Here is an 18,244-nt window from a genome sequence, read left to right on the forward strand (position 1 = left end):
TTTAATCCTTCTCTCCGGCTCCCAATCCTGGCAGGATTTATTAAACAGAAGACTGCAAATCAGTGGGAGCAATCACCGTTTTGTCTGTGGGAATGCTGATAGATTTAAAGCTCCACCAAGCAGCCCATGCCCGAGTTAATGTGACAAACAGAACAAAGAAAGAACATTGTTACTGTTTCCGTTACTGCAAGGATTCCTTGTTGCGTTGCAACGCCTGGAAGCTGATTTGAGCTCTCATGACGTGCCAGTCTCACTTCTGAATCACTTATATTTACACAATCATTTTCTAGTGGGCATTCACTAGTAGATACAAAGAAACACAACAGAACGAATGAAAAACTACAGACAAGGATTGAGCCTGTGCATTCTGACTAGTGATCAGACGATTAGAGGTTCGACTCCCACCTGTCCCACTGACCTCCTTTGCCCACTCTTTGGGGCAGCATGGTAGTGTAGTGGTTAGCAAAATGCTTTAGAGTACAGGTGACTGGGGTTCAATTGTCACCCCTGCCTGTAGGGAGTTTGTCCTTAATCCCCGTGACCATGTGGGTTTCCTCTGGGTGCTCCGGTTTCCAAAGTTGAACCGGTGGTAGGTTAAATGGTCATTGTAAATTGTCCTGTGATTAGGCTGGGGTTAAATCAAGAGTTGCTGGCCAACATGGTTCGAAGGGCCGGAAGGACCTGTTCTGTAGTGTATCTCAATAAATAAAGTGCAAAAGAAGACAAATTGGAATCAACAAAATAGTAAATAACTAAACAAAATTTTGAACATGAGTTGGAGCCCTTGAAAGTAGGTTGTGGAATCAGTTCAGTGTTGAGGTGAGTGAAGTTATCCACACTGGTTCAGGAGCTTGGTTGTTGTAGGGTAATAACTGCTCCTGATCATGGTGGTGTGGAACTTAAGGCTCCTGTACCTCCTCCCCAACTGCAGCAGCGGAAGAGAGCATGGACTGGATGGTCCATGATGATAGATGCTGAGTCTCGTAGATCTGCTCAAGGGTTGGGAGAGCTTTTCCCGTGACGTACTGGAGTGTAACCACAACTTTTTGTAGGGAATTTCTGTTCTTGGGCATTGGCTTTTCCATACCAGGCCATACTCTCCCCTGTGCATCTATAGAAGTTTGTCAGAGTTGTAGATGGCATGCCAAATCTGTGCAATTTGTTTTAGAAAGTTGGGGCACTGCCATACCTTCTTTGTAATGGCACTTACACACTGGTCCCAGGACAGGTCCTCTGAAATGATAACTCCATAGAATTTTTTTGTTTATTTGGACTGTGCTGTTTGTTGGCGTAGATGATGCATCTCACCGTATGTTTCGATGTACTTGTGACAAATAAAGCTAATCTTTATGTATCATCTAGGCAGATCAGACCATGCATAAGCACATCGAGGTAGTCCAAAGGGAACAGTATGCAGAGTACACTGTTGAAAGCAGAATTCAGCCAACGTAGAAATAGGAGAGAAAAAAGAGGGAGAAATCCAGAGAGTAGGCCGAGGCAACTGAAAATGCAGATGAAAAATATTCAAGTGACTAAAGACTGCACTGGGAAAGAGGCCAGAATTAGATGAGGCTGGAGATCTCAGAGGGTTATTGAGCTGGAAGTCACAGAGGCAAGAGAGTCTGAAGAGCTGGAGAGGTCAGATGGTTGAAATCGCCAAGGATGATGATGATAAGTTGCTTGATATAGAGGAACTGGATGAAATCATCCTCGTAGGAAAACAGGTTTTGTATTTGTGTAGAGAACAAGAATTCTTTCAGAAGAATGAAACCAAATGAGGTATTGAAAGGACCAGAAGGTTGCCAAAGGTTAGATGGTCAGAGCAACAATTGGGTCACACTGCACTGGGTGACGAAAGCATTCATTAACCAGCCGTTGAGATTCTGTCACAGGGGAAAATCGATGGAGCACGGCTGAATAAAGCTCAGAGACATCAAAGTGAACAGACATTCCAGTGATGGGTGAACTGCAGGCAGAGTCCACAGGGAGGGAAGATGAGCAATTGACCATTCACACAGAGTATCGCTGCTGGTGTCTTTCCTATCAATGGAATGAAAAGTCAAAGTAGATCATGAAGGCGATGCTCAGGGTGGAAACAGTTGTAAGGACAAGAAGACAAATGAGGGAAGTTTTTTTGAAAGTTAAACCAGTCTGAAAGAATTGTTTTGTCTCCAAACAATCTCTGCAGGAACGAAAAAAGAAAGGAAACCATGAGCTGTTTGGCTTGTTTAGAATATTGTTCTTGAAATTCCATTTACAGTTTTAACTTTTGCAGAACATGCCGTGCTTAATATCATGTTACAGTGGCAGTGGCTACTTTATGAGGTGCATCTGTACAACTGCTCATTAATGTGAACATCTGATCAACCAATCATGTGGCAGCAACTCAATGTATAAAAACATGTAGACATGACATGATCAAGAGGTTCAGTTGTTGTTCAGACCGGACGTCAGATTGGGGAAGAAATGTGATCTAAATGACTTTGATTGTTGGTGCCAGACGGGGTGGCTTGAGGATCTCAGAAATCACTGAAATTCTGGGGTTTTCACACACATTGGTCTCTATTGTTTACAGGGAATGGTGCAAAAAACAAACAAAAAAAAACTTCTAGTGAGTAGTGGATTTGTGGGCAAAAGAGAATGCTGACAGGAAGGCAAACCTTGAAGTGGATGGGCTCCAGCAGCAGAAGACCAGGACCATACACGCATAAAGTGGCCAGTGAGCGTAGGTGCTAGTTTAGTGTTAATGGGCACCTATTGAAGCTCCCATTGGCACTTTGATGTTGTATGCCCACAGCAAATGTACAGTATCTGCTACACAGACAATAAAGAAAGTACTTCACACAAAGAACTGTGGAGAATCTGACACAGTAAGCCTTTTAAGCTTGTTGATATATTTATGTGTTGAATTGGAAAAGACATGTTGGCAGAGAGATTACTTTCAGTTCCAGTGCCAGACCCATGCCTTTGATGCTAAGATATAACAAAAGGTTGGGTTTGGATTAAAATTTCTTCATTTAGAGATCATGATAGGATGCATCCCAATTTGTAAGGGACATGTGATTCATTTACTCAAAGACGATAGAACATCTGCTGTTGAGACAAAGTGGTTTCCCAAACCAACCATTTTCTCATCCAAGTGAGATTGACTAGATTGTGACGTATGGGATCATATTGACATGGCTGGCTTTGCTCATAGCCAGTGTGTAGCGAGTCCTGGCATGTTCCTGTGGCAGCAGATTTCCACCTCAGTGACATTTACAATACTCGAGTGATATGTATCACACCACCTCAGTGACATTTACAATACTCGAGTGACACGTATCACTCCACCTCAGTGACATTTACAATACTCGAGTGATACGTATCACTCCACCTCAGTGACATTTACAATACTCAAGTGATACGTATCACACCACCTCAGTGACATTTACAATACTCGAGTGATACGTATCACACCACCTCAGTGACATTTACAATACTCGAGTGACACGTATCACACCACCTCAGTAACATTTACAATACTCAAGTGATACGTATCACTCCACCTCAGTGACATTTACAATACTCGAGTGACACGTATCACACCACCTCAGTAACATTTATAATACTCGAGTGATACATATCACACCACCTCAGTGACATTTACAATACTCGAGTGACACGTATCACACCACCTCAGTGACATTTACAATACTCAAGTGATACATATCACACCACCTCAGTGACATTTACAATACTCGAGTGACACATATCACTCCACCTCAGTGACATTTACAATACTCAAGTGATACGTATCACTCCACCTCAGTGACATTTACAATACTCGAGTGATACGTATCACTCCACCTCAGTGGCATTTGTACGAGTGAAGAATCAGTATTAGGTTTATTATTACTGTTAAAAGTTGTGAAATTTGTTGTGTTGTGGCTGAAACACAGTATCTGAGATAAAAGATTGTTGTAAGGTAAAATAATAAATGAATATATACGTACAAACATGCTGGATGAACTCAGCAGGTCGGGCACCATCCATTGAAATGAGCAGTAGTCAACTTATCATCGAATTCTCCAACTTCCGGTAATTCTGTCCCTCTCCCTTCCCCCATCCCACTTTCACTATGTCTCCTCTTCTAGCTGCCTATCAACTCTCATGATTCTGTCTTCTTCTACTACCCATAGTGCTTTCCCCTTACATTCCTTCTTCACCTCTCCTACCTATCCTCTCCCTGGTTCCCCCCCCCCCACCCCTTGATCTTCCTCTGATTGGTTTTCCACCCTCCCCCCACCTTCTTTATAGGGCCCCTGCCCCCTCCTTCTTCAGTCCTGACGAAGGGTCTCGGCCCGAAACGTTGACTGCTCCCGACCTGCTGAGTTCATCCAGCTTGTTTGTACATGTTGATTTGACCACGGCATCTGCAGTGTACTTTGTGTTTACTAAATGAATATATAATTAGTGTGAAAGAGGAAGAGCGACGTTTACGTTAATGGTGTTAGTTTGTGAGTTCACGGATGGTTCTGAACTCTCTTTAAGGACTCTCCAGTTCACTTTCTCGGGAGTGTTTATTTGTTTATGGTGAACATTTGCTCAGCTTGTCTTCGTTTGCACACTAGCCGCTCAGCAATGTTTCTGTGCAGTTTATCATGGATTCTGTTGCATTTATTTGCTCTCCTACAAATGCCTGCAAGAAAATGAATCTCAGTATAGTAATTGGTTTCTTATACCATGTGTAATTTGACAATAAATTTACTTTCAACTTTCAAATCTGATGGCAGAGGGAAAGCAGCTGTTCCTATAACATTGGGTGTGCGTCTTCAGGCTCCTGTACCTTCTCCCTGATGGTGGTAATGAGAAGAGGGCAAGACAGCGAGGGTCCGAAATGATTGATGCTTCCTTCCTGAGGCACTGCCTCGTGAAGACGTCCTCAGTGGTGGGGAGTTTTGAGTCTAGAGTCTACAGCCTCTTTGATCCTGTGCATTGGAGCCTCCATCCAAGGCAGTGATGCTGAGAGAGGGAGCAGATGGAATTCCAGCCATGGAACAGAAGTAGTAACAGGTGTTGGAAGATCCCAAGCTGAGATGGAAACCATTAAATTGATGGGTCTGAATTAGTTCAAGATAACATTAAGCACAATTTAATTGATCTTGACATTCTATTGCAAGGGCAGGAATGTTCCAGTACACATATTCTAATAGTCATACAGACTTGACTAAGACCCTTGCTGTGTTGCCCCAGCTGTTCCCTTTGACATGACTGAAGTGTCTGCAAAATTGTCACTCTGTTCCATGACATTAGTTTTACGATCTCCTCAGGGCCGTTGTAAAGCAAAGCTTTATGTGCTGTGATTACACAAGGTGGATTGCCCCGAATCTGCTTAATGAAACAGCTTCCGTCTCCGATGGTTCAGTGGGGAATTCATGGCCAACTCCGGCATCTGCTCTGGTACGTCTGATCACAGAGCAAGGTGTAACACTGGCTCTGTCCCAGCCCACTCCGAGCCAGTCAGCTGTGACACCAAGTTGAGCACAGTTTGCTTGCAACCTTGGCATGGAAAAGAGCAAATGGTTATTTTTAGTTCTGTCAGCACACACACAATGCTGGAGGAACTCAGCAGGCCAGGCAGCATCTATGGAAAAGAGTAAACAGTCAATGTTTTGGGCTGAGACCCTTCATCAGGACTGGCCTCGTTAACAGGATGTTTTCACCACAAAATTGCTGCTCACAGAATTTTTTTTAATGTTTCACACTATTCTCTGTAAACTCTAGAGGCTGTTGTGCATGAAAATCCCAAGAGTTAAGCAGTTTCTGAGATACTCAATCCACCAACAATCGTTCCACGGTCAAATTCACCTAGATCACATTTCTTTGTCACATTCTGATGTCTGGCACGAACCACTTGACCATGCTTACACATTTTATGCATTGAGTTGCTGCCACGTGATTGGTTGATTAGATATTTGTGTTAGTGAGCGGGTGTACAGGTGTACCTAATAAAGTGGCCACTGAGCCTATGTCCACCCACACATGTGAACGGGCTCCGCTAATTTTATTAAATTCAATGTAACACATGTACCTACTGTTGTTCCTCCCTCCCCACTGTTTGAAATCTTCCTTCTGATCATTCTGATGTGTTTTTGATGCTGCTCGTTACAACACTGTGGCGGTTTGGTGACCGTAACAAGCGATTTTTGTCTATTTTTTAATTTAAAGACAACTGTAAATATAGAACGCATTCACTACTAAACGCAGATCTACAGTGTTACCCCTTGTTCTTTGTTGTGAGGTATACAACACTGGGACATATTCAGTAGCAGGAGATGGGGTCATTTTCTGTAGAACTCTGATAATCCGGCTCAGTTAGGGCTTTGATGGTGACAGACCATTTGGAACAGGGATGGGGAGGAATTCCTTTAGCCAGCGTGTGATGAATCTGTGGAACTCATTGCTGTGGAGGCCAATTCATTAGGTATATTTAAAGCAGAAGTTGATGGGTTCTTAATTAATAAGGGTTGATTAATCAGAGGTTACGAGTAGGAGGCAAGAGAATTGGTTTGAGAGGGAACATCAATCAGCCATGAGTGAATGATTGGACAGACTCGATGACCAAATAATGTAATTCTGCTCCTATATCTCAATTCCCCAACACATCCTTTAACTCTCTAGATGTTGTGCAGCTTTATAATAAAATTTGCAGCAAGCAGAGTAATTTGAGAAGTAACAGTGGAACAGGGTGAGAGGAAAAGGAGTATGTGAATTGCCATTAAGTGAAAAGGGAGTGTGGGAACCAGGCCCTGATGGACACAAACACTGCCTGGTGTATCCGATACTGAACCAGAAGGATTTCCAAACAGTCGGACAGCGAAAGTTGTCACTCGTTCCTCTGGATAAATTATCCATGCCTTTTCTTCAGCACAGCAGCATTGTTCAATTATAGTATTGCGTCCGCTTTAAGAACATTGCATATTTCCCTTGAAAAAATGTTCTCTACAGACTGAAATGTGTGCAGGGAACTATGGAAGCATCCCTACTGTTACTGAGTGGCAAAGTGTGCACTTAGGAGCTAAATCTTTACAAACAGCAATCAGGGTAAGTTTACTCACTTATTGACTAAAGCCCATCACCCCTACTGGGGCATTGGACCTGCATTTCTTTTTGTTGTGTATTAATCAAGTGGATTTAGCCAAGTGTGTCCCCGTATGTTTAGTAACCTGACAACTTGTCTCAGTTTCGTCACCCAAGATATTGCAGGGGTGTAAGGAAGAAGTTGAAGAAGAAAGGAATTTCTCCAGGGGAGGCTGAAGAGTAAGGCAGGAGTAAGGGTCATTGAGGGATGCTCAGGTGACTCTTCGAAAATGGGTCAGTAACTAAAGGTAACACACAAAATGCTGAAGGAACTCAGCAGATCAGGCAGCATTTATGGAGGGGAATAAGCTGTCAATGTTTGGGGTGAGATGCTTCATAAAACTGGAAAAGAATTGGGAAGAGGCCAAAATAAGGGGGTGGGGGAGGGGATAGAGTACAAGCTGGCAAGTGGTAGGTGAACCCAGGTGAGGGGGAAAGGTCAGTGGGTGGGGAGTGGTGAAGTAGTGAGAAGCTGGGAGGTGATAGGTGGAGGAGATAAAGGGCTGAAGAAGAAGGAATCTGATAGGAGACGAGAGTGGACAATGGGAGAAAGAAGGAGGAAAGTCACCAGAGGCAGGTGATGGGCAGGTGAAGAAAAGAGAAGGGCAAGAGAGAATGGTTTTGATTTAAGAATAAGCCCATGTGTAAACAAGCCATGGTGTCATCAACAGTCAAAAACCTGGACTAATCCTCCAACACTATATATTGATGTTTAATATTGAATTGCAACACACCAAAGGAGAAAATTTCTTCTCTTCAATGAATGTGATAATGAGAACATTCTGGAATTGAGACTGGATTAACAGTCAGAGGGAATCACCATAAAGCTGGATGGATCCATTCTGAATCAGAATCAGGTTTATTATCCCTGACATACACTTACAGTTAATTAGGTACCTCCTGTACCCAGTAAAGTGACCACTGAGAGTATTTCTGCATATTTGTAGCCTTCTGCAGCCTGTTATGTTTTGTAACTTCAGGACGTTAATTTAAAGGAAAACAAGAGCCACAAGATGCAGGTCTTGGTTTGTGATTTTATTTGAAGCGAGACACTCACATATCACATGGTAGCAGGACACATGCAATAGCCTGTAATGAATTATTGAAATGAACAAGAGTGCTTAATCAACACAACACTCCTCCCTGCATATCTACGAACTCCAAATCAACAGAGAATGCATCTCAGCTATATACACAGTACACTAGATAATGCAATTACTATACATAGACATCCACAAAGTATCAATTTTAAATTGCCCCATTCAGGCCTAAAGCTTTCATCACTGGGGAGGATTTTTTTTACCATGGGATACCATCTTTCCTGACAGTGGGGTCACTCTGCTTGGCAACCGAGACTTGTGGCTGTGAAACCATCTCAGGTTCTGGAGCCTCCTCTGTGGTGGTCGTAGGAGTTGATTCCGAGACCGCAGGAATGGGTCTGACAGCTCTGGACACTTTTCTCCTCCTTTTTCTCAGCTTTTCTGTGGATCTACTTTGATCCCAATCCCTGCTCTTTATCCTGCCCTTCTTTCTAGTTTCTTGATCTCAGGAAGGTGCATTTAGTTCACTCGAGAATTCTCTTATTAATCCTTCTATTGCTTCCTTTATCTGATCTCTCCTCTTGGTTTCCTCACCCACAGCATCACCTGACAAATTCTGTTTTCAGATCTCCATTGACTCCTTTCCTAATGACCTTCCATTCATCCAGCTGGGCTTTGGTTTTTGCATCTACTTTTACAAGCAGCTTTTTGTCTCCCACTTGAAGCTCATGCGATTACCTTAATGCACACAGAGTAGATTCTGGTTCCTTACACTCACAAAAGCTGAACGCTTGCAACTTTCCTGAAGCTCCTTGAACTCTTCCAGCTTAAAACCAAGCCACATTTTGCAGTAACTGCCTGAATAACATACCAGAAGCTTTCTTAAATACATTGGCTACAAAATCTTGTATTCGGACCACCACTATTGCCACTTTCATGATTCTTCTGAGCAACATGGTCATCTCTTGGACCAACATGCTTTCCAACCAGAGACACACAGATTGGCACCATCACCCGTTTGCCCTGTGCTGGGCAATGGCTCATGGTGTACAGTATGGGGGCAATTGTGGCACCATCCAGTACTTTTCTTAATCCACTTTCAGTTGACTGCTGCAGGGCATGTGGCATGCAAATAGCGGATGGATCTCCAGTCAAGTTGTAGTTGTCTCAGCCAATCACACCCCCACAATGTTGGTCCTCCTCTTTTTACCACAGAGAAGCCCAATGTGGCTTGTTGGTTGTTGTACGTCACTGATATGAATGTCATTCACACAGTTATCTTTTCTTAGTTGCATCTTAGTAGAATCTTTAAAATGCCATTCAAATTCATTTCCTGTGATGGCTGAAACAGCTGAACCAGTGTCCAATTCCATTTCAATTAATTTGTCGTTCACTTTTGGCTTAAGCCATATTGCTTGTTTATTGCTAGTGTTCCTATTGTAAATTTCAGGGTTTGCCAGTCCTGTGAACTCTCGTCATTGTCAGATTTTTCATCTACAGCATCCAGATTGGAGCACTGTTTGAAACTGCAACTTGACTTTTTATCTTTTTCTCTTCCCTGTGCAGTCCATTAATTTATGTCTGCCCATTATGCTTGTATATGTCTTACGCTGTGACATTTTCTGCAAGATTTACCCTTAAATCTGTATTGGTCTGGTGGACGTGAGCCTCTGCCACAAAACGAACACAATTTGATTGGTCAGGCCAGTTTCTGTTTAGACATTGACAATTTTGTTCACACTCACTTTCATTCCTAACTGCAAATCATTTGCGACTGTCTGCTATTTCTATTGATACAGCAATTTCAACTGCTCTTTTAAATGCAAGTTGTGCTTCAGTTAGGAGCCATTTTGAATGCTTTCTCGTAAGATTCTAGAAATTAAGTGATCTGTCAGTGCATCACTAAGACCATTACCAAACTGACAATGCTCAGACAATCTCTTCAATTTAGCCACATAGGCTGAAATGGACTCCCTTTCCTTTTGGTTCTGCTTATGAAACTTAAAGCATTTGCAATCAACAATGGTTTCAGTTCAAATTGTTCCTGAATTACTTTCATAAAATCAGCAAAGTTAATTTCTGCAGTTTTGGTTGGAGCAGGTAAACTTCAAAGTAAACTGTATGCCTTTAAACATGATGCACACAGCAAAAATGATACTTGTTTCTCATTGGCTATTTTATATACTTCAAAATACTGTTCAATTAGTTCAGCAGATCTGAACCAATTGCTCACTGAGTAATCAAAAGCATCTGTCCTTACAATATAGCCGCTATTTCTGTTTTTTTTAATGTTCATTATCAACTGGTACTCACTGTTTATGAACCCATAAATTCTTCCGTTTTCGGCCTTTATTTTAAACAGTCATCTCTGCAGGTGTGGTGCTGCATTGTTTGTTTACCCATCATTCCATACTGCATGTCAATATGTCGATAGCAGTCTCAGGTTCATTCTAAAAATACCTCATCACCGCTGTTATGTTTTGTAACTTCAAAACATGAAACTAATTCAAAGCAAAACATGAGAGATGAGTGTCTTAGTCTGTGTGTTTTCTTTAAGCAAGGTGTGCACATACAGTGGCGTGCAAAAGTCTTTGCACCCTTGGTCAAAATTTCATGTTACTGTGAATAGTTAAGTGAGTAGAAAATGAACTGATGTCCAAAAGTCATAAAGTTAAAGATGAAACATTCTTTTTGACATTTTAAGCAAGATTAGTGTATTATTTTTGTTTTGTACAATTTTAGAGTGAAGAAAAGGAAAGGAGTACCATGCAAAAGTTTGGGCACCCCAAGACATTTGAGCTCTCAGGTAACTTTTACCAAGCTCTCAGACCTTAATTAGCTTGTTAGGGCTATGGCTTGTTCACAGTCATCGTTAGGAAAAGCCAGGTGATGCAATTTTTCAAAGCTTTACAAATACCCTGACTCCTCAAACCTTGTCCCAACAATCAGCAGCCATGGGCTCCTCTAAGCAGCTGCCTAGCACTCTGAAAATTAAAATAAAAGATGCCCACAAAGCAAGAGAGGGCTATAAGAAGATAGCAAAGTGATTTCAGGTAGCCATTTCCTCAGTTCATAATGTAATTAAGAAATGACCGTTAACAGGAACAGTGGAGGTCAAGTTGAGGTCTGGAAGACAGAAAACTTTCTGAGAGAACTGCTAGAAAGGCAAATCAAATCCCCCGTTTGACTGCAAAAGACCTTCAAGAAGATTTAGCAGACTCTGGAGTGGTGGTACAGTGTTCTACTGTGCAGCGACACCTACACAAATATGACCTTCATGGAAGAGTCATGAGAAGAAAACCTTTCCTGCATCCTCACCACAAAAGTCAGCATCAGAGGTTTGAAAAGGAACATCTCAACAAGCCTGATGTGTTTCGGAAACAAGTCCTGTGAACTGATGAAGTTAAAATAGAACTTTTTGGCTGCAATGAGCCAAGGTATGTTTGGAGAAAAAAGGGTGCAGAATTTCATGAAAAGAACACCTCTCCAACTGTTAAGCATGGGGGTGGATCGATCATGCTTTGGGCTTGTGTTGCAGCCAGTGGCACAGGGAACATTTCACTGGTAGAGGGAAGAATGAATTCAGTTAAATGCCAGCAAATTCTGGAAGCAAACATCACATCATCTGTAAAAAAGCTGAAGATAAAAGGAGGATGGCTTCTACAACAGGATAATGATCCTAAGCACAGCTCAAAATCCACTATGGGCTTACTCAAGAGGTGCAAGCTGAAGGTTTTGCCATGGCCCTCAGTCCCCTGACCTAAACATCATCGAGAATCTGTGGATAGACCTCAAAAGAGCAGTGCATGCAAGGCAGCCCAAGAATCTCACAGAACTGGAAGCCTTTTGCAAGGAAGAATGGGTGAAAGTCCCCCAAATAAGAATTGAAAGACTCTTAGCTGGCTACAGGAAGCATTTACAAGCTGTGATACTTGCCTAAGGGAGTGTTACTAAGTACTGACCATGCAGGGTGCCCAAACTTTTGCTTTGGGCCTTTTTCCTTTTTTGTTATTTTGAAACTGTAAAAGATGGAAATAAAAAAGTAATCTTGCTTAAAATATTAAAGAAATGTGTATCTTTAACTTTATGCCTTTTGGAAATCAGGCCATCTTTTATTCACTTAGCTATTCACAGTAACAGAAATTTTGACCAGAGGTGCCCAAACTTTTGCATGCCACTGTATCTCATGGTAGTGTGATGACATATGCAATTCATGTATTTATACATATAAACTGTAAGAATTATTGTAACAAACAATAATGCTTTATCAACCAATGCATACACAAGATTCCTCACATATTACTCACATTAAATAAGCCACATAGTCTATCAAGGTTTGATGTTCTGTACATTCAAAGATGCTCTCCTGCACACCACATTGTAACACATAGTTACTTGAGTTGCTGTCACCTACCTGTCAGCTTGAACCAGTCTGGGCATTCTCCCCTGACCTCTCTCATTAACAAAGCACAGAACAGTAACAGCACTGCATGATCTTTTTGTTTCTTGCACCATTCTGTAAACTCTAGAGATCATTGTGCTTGAAAATCCCAGGAAATCAACTTCTGAGATACACAAACCACACTGCATGGCGTCAACATCACTTAGATCTTGACCATGTCTGCATGCTTTTATGCATTGAGTTGCTGCCACATCATTGGCTGATTAGATATTTGCATCAACGAGCAGGTGAACAGATGTATCTAATAAAGTGGCCACTGTGTGTATGCCATGAAATTTATTGTTTTTTGGCAGCAGTGCAGTACAATGCATAAAATTTACTATAAGTTACAATAAGAAATATTAATAAATAAATACAGAGTGACAAGATAGCGAATAAGGAGGTAGTGTTCATGGGTTCATGATCCATTCAGAAATCTAATAGCAGACAGGAAGAAGCTGTCCCTAAGACATTGAGTTTGTGTTTTCAGGGGTTTTCTGCCTCCTGCCTGATGGTAGCCATGAGAAGAGAGCATGACCTGGATGGTGAGGGCCCTCAGTGATAAGTGCTGCCTTCTCGAACCGTCACCTATTGAAAATGTGTTGTCATGAATTAAACCAAAGCGGTCTTTTATATTTAATGATTTCCTTTGTTCTACAGAATGGCCTGAGTTCGTGAAGAACTACGCACCTTGGTGGGCATCCCACACTCTCGACTGGTTAAAGTACGGCAAGGAAGTCCTTGTGGTCCACTATGAAGATCTGAAGCACGATCTCTTCAACCAGCTGAAAAAGATGGTGTTCATCCTGGGCCTCAGTGTCTCCGACGACAGGCTGCTCTGTGTGGAGAGCCAGAAGGATGGGAACTTCAAACGCTCTGGCCTCAGGAAACTGGAATATGATCCCTATACTCCGGAGATGAGGAAAATGATTGATGCTTTTGTCAAGACTGTAGACGTGGCCCTCAAACTGAGAAACCTAACTGGTGTTCCCGAGGATTACGCCCCCAGATGATTTTGTTGGTAAATGCTTTTGGGACATAGCTGTGTTCTCTCCTTCCCCGGTCGGTACTCTTTCTCCCACAGTGGGTGGCTTCTTTTAATATTCAACAGCTATTAGCTTCCTAGGTGTTTCCAGCATCTAGAGAGAAGTTCACCAGATAGAAACAGCTGAGTGTGTCAGTAACTGTATAGTGTGGTTATGCCAGGAAGCAACCTTTAGGAAGTGGAGTGTTGCCAGGATGGGTGACTGACTGAAGTTCGCCACAATGTGGAAGGAGGCATTTGTATGATTTTGGGTTTTGTGACCTGAAGGAGCTGGAGTTTGCCACCATGTGGAAGGAGATATCAGTGTGGGCCATGGACAGTGTGGAAGGAGATATCAGTGTGGTCCATGGGCAGTGTGGAAGGAGATATCAGTGTGGTCCATGGGCAGTGTGGAAGGAGATATCAGTGTGGGCCATGGACAGTGTGGAAGGAGATATCAGTGTGGGCCATGGACAGTGTGGAAGGAGATATCAATGTGGGCCATGGACAGTGTGGAAGGAGATATCAGTGTGGTCCATGGACAGTGTGGAAGGAGATATCAGTGTGGTCCATGGGCAGTGTGGAAGGAGATATCAGTGTGGTCCATGGGCAGTGTGGAAGGAGATATCAGTGTGGTCCATGGGCAGTGTGGAAGGAGATATCAGTGTGGTCCATGGGCAGTGTGGAAGGAGATATCAGTGTGTGGTCCATGGACAGTGTGGAAAGAGATATCAGTGTGTGGTCCATGGACAGTGTGGAAGGAGATATCAGTGTGTGGTCCATGGACAGTGTGGAAGGAGATATCAGTGTGGTCCATGGGCAGTGTGGAAGGAGATATCAGTGTGGTCCATGGGCTTTCTAACATGCAGGAGCTGGAGTTTGTGATGATATGGAAGGAGAAATTATGTGTGGCCCATGGACTTTGTGACATTCAGGAGCTGGAGTTTGCCACAGTGTGGAAGGAGATATCAGTGTGGCCCAAGGGCTTTCTAACATGCAGGAGCTGGTTTGTGATGATATGGAAGGAGAAATTATGTGTGGCCCATGGACTTTGTGACATTCAGGAGCTGGAGTTTGCCACAGTGTGGAAGGAGATATCAGTGTGGCCCATGGGCTTTCTAACATGCAGGAGCTGGAGTTTGTGATGATATGGAAGGAGAAATTATGTGTGGCCCATGGACTTTGTGACATTCAGGAACTGGAGTTTGCCACATCAGTGTGGTCCATGGGCAGTGTGGAAGGAGATATCAGTGTGGTCCATGGACAGTGCGGAAGGAGATATCAGTGTGGTCCATGGGCAGTGTGGAAGGAGATATCAGTGTGGTCCATGGACAGTGTGGAAGGAGATATCAGTGTGGTCCATGGGCAGTGTGGAAGGAGATATCAGTGTGGTCCATGGGCACTGTGGAAGGAGATATCAGTGTGGTCCATGGGCTTTCTAACATGCAGGAGCTGGAGTTTGTGATGATATGGAAGGAGAAGTTATGTGTGGCCCATGGACTTTGTGACATTCAGGAACTAGAGTTTGCCACAGTGTGGAAGGAGATATCAGTGTGGTCCATGGGCAGTGTGGAAGGAGATATCAGTGTGACCCGTGGACAGTGTGGAAGGTTTATCAGTGTGGTTCATGGGCAGAGTGCAAGGGGATATCAGTGTGGTCCATGGACAATGTGGAAGGAGATATCAGTGTGGTCCATGGACAGTGTGGAAGGAGATATCAGTGTGGTCCATGGGCAGTGTGGAAGGAGATATCAGTGTGACCCGTGGACAGTGTGGAAGGTTTATCAGTGTGGTTCATGGGCAGTGTGCAAGGAGATATCAGTGTGGTCCATGGACAATGTGGAAGGAGATATCAGTGTGGTCCATGGACAGTGTGGAAGGAGATATCAGTGTGGTCCATGGGCAGTGTGGAAGGAGATATCAGTGTGATCCGTGGACAGTGTGGAAGGAGATATCAGTGTGGTCCATGGGCAGTGTGGAAGGAGATATCAGTGTGGTCCATGGACAATGTGGAAGGAGATATCAGTGTGGTCCATGGACAGTGTGGAAGGAGATATCAGTGTGGTCCATGGGCAGTGTGGAAGGAGATATCAGTGTGACCCGTGGACAGTGTGGAAGGAGATATCAGTGTGGTCCATGGGCAGTGTGGAAGGAGATATCAGTGTGGTCCATGGGCAGTGTGGAAGGAGATATTAGTGTGGTCCATGGGCAGTGTGGAAGGAGATATCAGTGTGACCCGTGGACAGTGTGGGAGGAGATATCAGTGTGGTCCATGGGCTTTCTAACATGCAGGAGCTGGAGTTTGTGATGATATGGAAGGAGAAATTATGTGTGGCCCATGGGCTTTGTGACATTCAGGAGCTGGAGTTTGCCACAGTGTGGAAGGAGATATCAGTGTGGTCCATGGGCAGTGTGGAAGGAGATATCAGAGTGGTCCATGGGCAGTGTGGAAGGAGATATTAGTGTGGTCCATGGGCAGTGCGGAAGGAGATATCAGTGTGGTCCATGGGCAGTGTGGAAGGAGATATTGTGGTCCTTGGGCAGTGTGGAAGGAGATATCAGTGTGGTCCATGGGCAGTGTGGAAGGAAATATCAGTGTGGTCTATGGACAGTGTGGAAGGAGAAATCAGTGTGGTCCATGTACAGTGTGGAAGGAGAAATCAGTGTGGTCCATGGACAGGGTGGAAGGAGATATCAGTGTGGTCCATGGACAGTGTGGAAGGAGATATCAGTGTGGTCCATGGACAGTGTGGAAGGAGATATCAGTGTGGTCCATGGACAGGGTGGAAGGAGATATCAGTGTGGTTCATGGACAGTGTGGAAGGAGATATCAGTGTGGTCCATGGGTTTTGTGACATACAGGAGCTGGAGTTTGTCACAGTGTGGAAGGAGATATCAGTGTGGTCCATGGGTTTTGTGACATACAGGAGCTAGAGTTTGTCACAGTGTGGAAGGAGATATCAGTGTGGTCCATGGGCAGTGTGGAAGGAGATATCAGTGTGGTCCATGGGTTTTGTGACATACAGGAGCTGGAGTTTGTCACAGTGTGGAAGGAGATATCAGTGTGGTTCATGGGCTTTGTGACATACAGGAGCTAGAGTTTGTCACAGTGTGGAAGGAGATATCAGTGTGGTCCATGGGCAGTGTGGAAGGAGATATCAGTGTGGTCCATGGGCAGTGTGGAAGGAGATATCAGTGTGGTCCATGGACAGGGTGGAAGGAGATATCAGTGTGGTTCATGGACAGTGTGGAAGGAGATATCAGTGTGGTCCATGGGTTTTGTGACATACAGGAGCTGGAGTTTGTCACAGTGTGGAAGGAGATATCAGTGTGGTTCATGGGCTTTGTGACATACAGGAGCTAGAGTTTGTCACAGTGTGGAAGGAGATATCAGTGTGGTCCATGGGCAGTGTGGAAGGAGATATCAGTGTGGTCCATGGGCAGTGTGGAAGGAGATATCAGTGTGGTCCATGGACAGTGTGGAAGGAGATATCAGTGTGGTCCATGGGCAGTGTGGAAGGAGATATCAGAGTGGTCCATGGGCAGTGCAGAGGAAGATATCAGTGTGGTCCATGGACAGTGTGGAAGGAGAAATCAGGGTGGTCCATGGGCTTTGTGACATTCTGAAACTGGACTTAGACCTTTGCCTCTGTTTTTAATGCTGTTCTTGGACTGTCAAATTTGGAGCTGAGTTGCAGAGAAAAGTGGCGACTCTGATTGGTTGGAATGAACATGGGCAGGAACCAGCCAAGAGCCTTTTACCAAGGAGGGGGTGGGAAGAGAAGGGGCAAGTTGAGGGAAAGCATGTACTTATTAATTTTAACCAACACCCACCCATCTGGATCACACCACAACAGGCAACCCGTGGTTTATCAGGTGCAAACCTATCCCGCTTTGATTGAGAACACAGTCACTGTCTTGCTCTTCCACACCTTCCTCAAAATCTGAATTGATTATGGGCTGTTGTTTAGAGTTCAGCCTGGCAAATTCATTCACTAAGAACATCTGGGATGATCAACATACTTAACATGACAGGACATCACAGGCTGTTTCCTGCGCCTTTCAGAAACGGTCAACCACTGCCTGCCAAACGGTGGTGACTCATGTTAGAATGAAATTAGTGTATTTTATAGACATGGCGGCAGATCTTACCTCACTAATATGATGCAGAGCCTTTGTTGGGGGAAGAGAGGTCGGGGGAGGGGTGGTGGGGGGAGAAAGAACGAGAGAGAAAGAGAATGCAAGTGAGACAGAAAGAGAGGAGAGAGAACTTTGATATAATTGGGGTCAATTATTTACATTAGGTAACTCAATAAAGCACTCATTTCCATTTGATTTTCTTTGAGAAGCTACATGAGAGGATTAGGAAAGTAATTAAATTAGAACTATACAAAACTGCAGATAAATGGAAAGGACACAATGGATGAAGTGGACTCCTGCTGTGCTGTCATTGTTCTAGTTAAAATGCTCTAATTAATTCATTCATTTGAGATCCATTAATGAACAGTTTTGTGTTATAATTTAGTTGGGTTTGCAGAATAAATGGCTTAGCACTGCCGCGCTGAGTACTGGATTTAGATTTCCAGCACTTGGATTGATCTTCCACCTCTTCCTAAG

At 43.6% G+C, this 18,244-nt stretch overlaps 1 protein-coding gene across 5 annotated transcripts in view; it reads left to right on the plus strand.

The window, feature by feature from the left end:
* Nucleotides 1-17,806, plus strand: part of LOC132401189 (sialate:O-sulfotransferase 2-like) — a 764,445-nt gene extending 746,639 nt beyond the window's left edge. For 3 of the 5 annotated variants that reach the window (XM_059983172.1, XM_059983170.1, XM_059983171.1), the window contains one exon: nucleotides 13,264-17,806. In XM_059983172.1, coding sequence (XP_059839155.1) covers nucleotides 13,264-13,616 — 353 coding nt within the window. In that variant the 3' untranslated portion in view covers nucleotides 13,617-17,806. Of the gene's footprint in view, nucleotides 1-10,904; nucleotides 10,969-13,263 lie in introns of all 5 variants that reach the window. The other 2 variants (XR_009514518.1, XR_009514517.1) reach the window with 2 other exon arrangements.
* Nucleotides 17,807-18,244: the final 438 nt, after the last annotated feature.

Source organism: Hypanus sabinus, chromosome 10, assembly GCF_030144855.1.
Source record: "Hypanus sabinus isolate sHypSab1 chromosome 10, sHypSab1.hap1, whole genome shotgun sequence".
In the NCBI taxonomy this organism is placed as follows: Eukaryota; Metazoa; Chordata; class Chondrichthyes; order Myliobatiformes; family Dasyatidae; genus Hypanus; species Hypanus sabinus.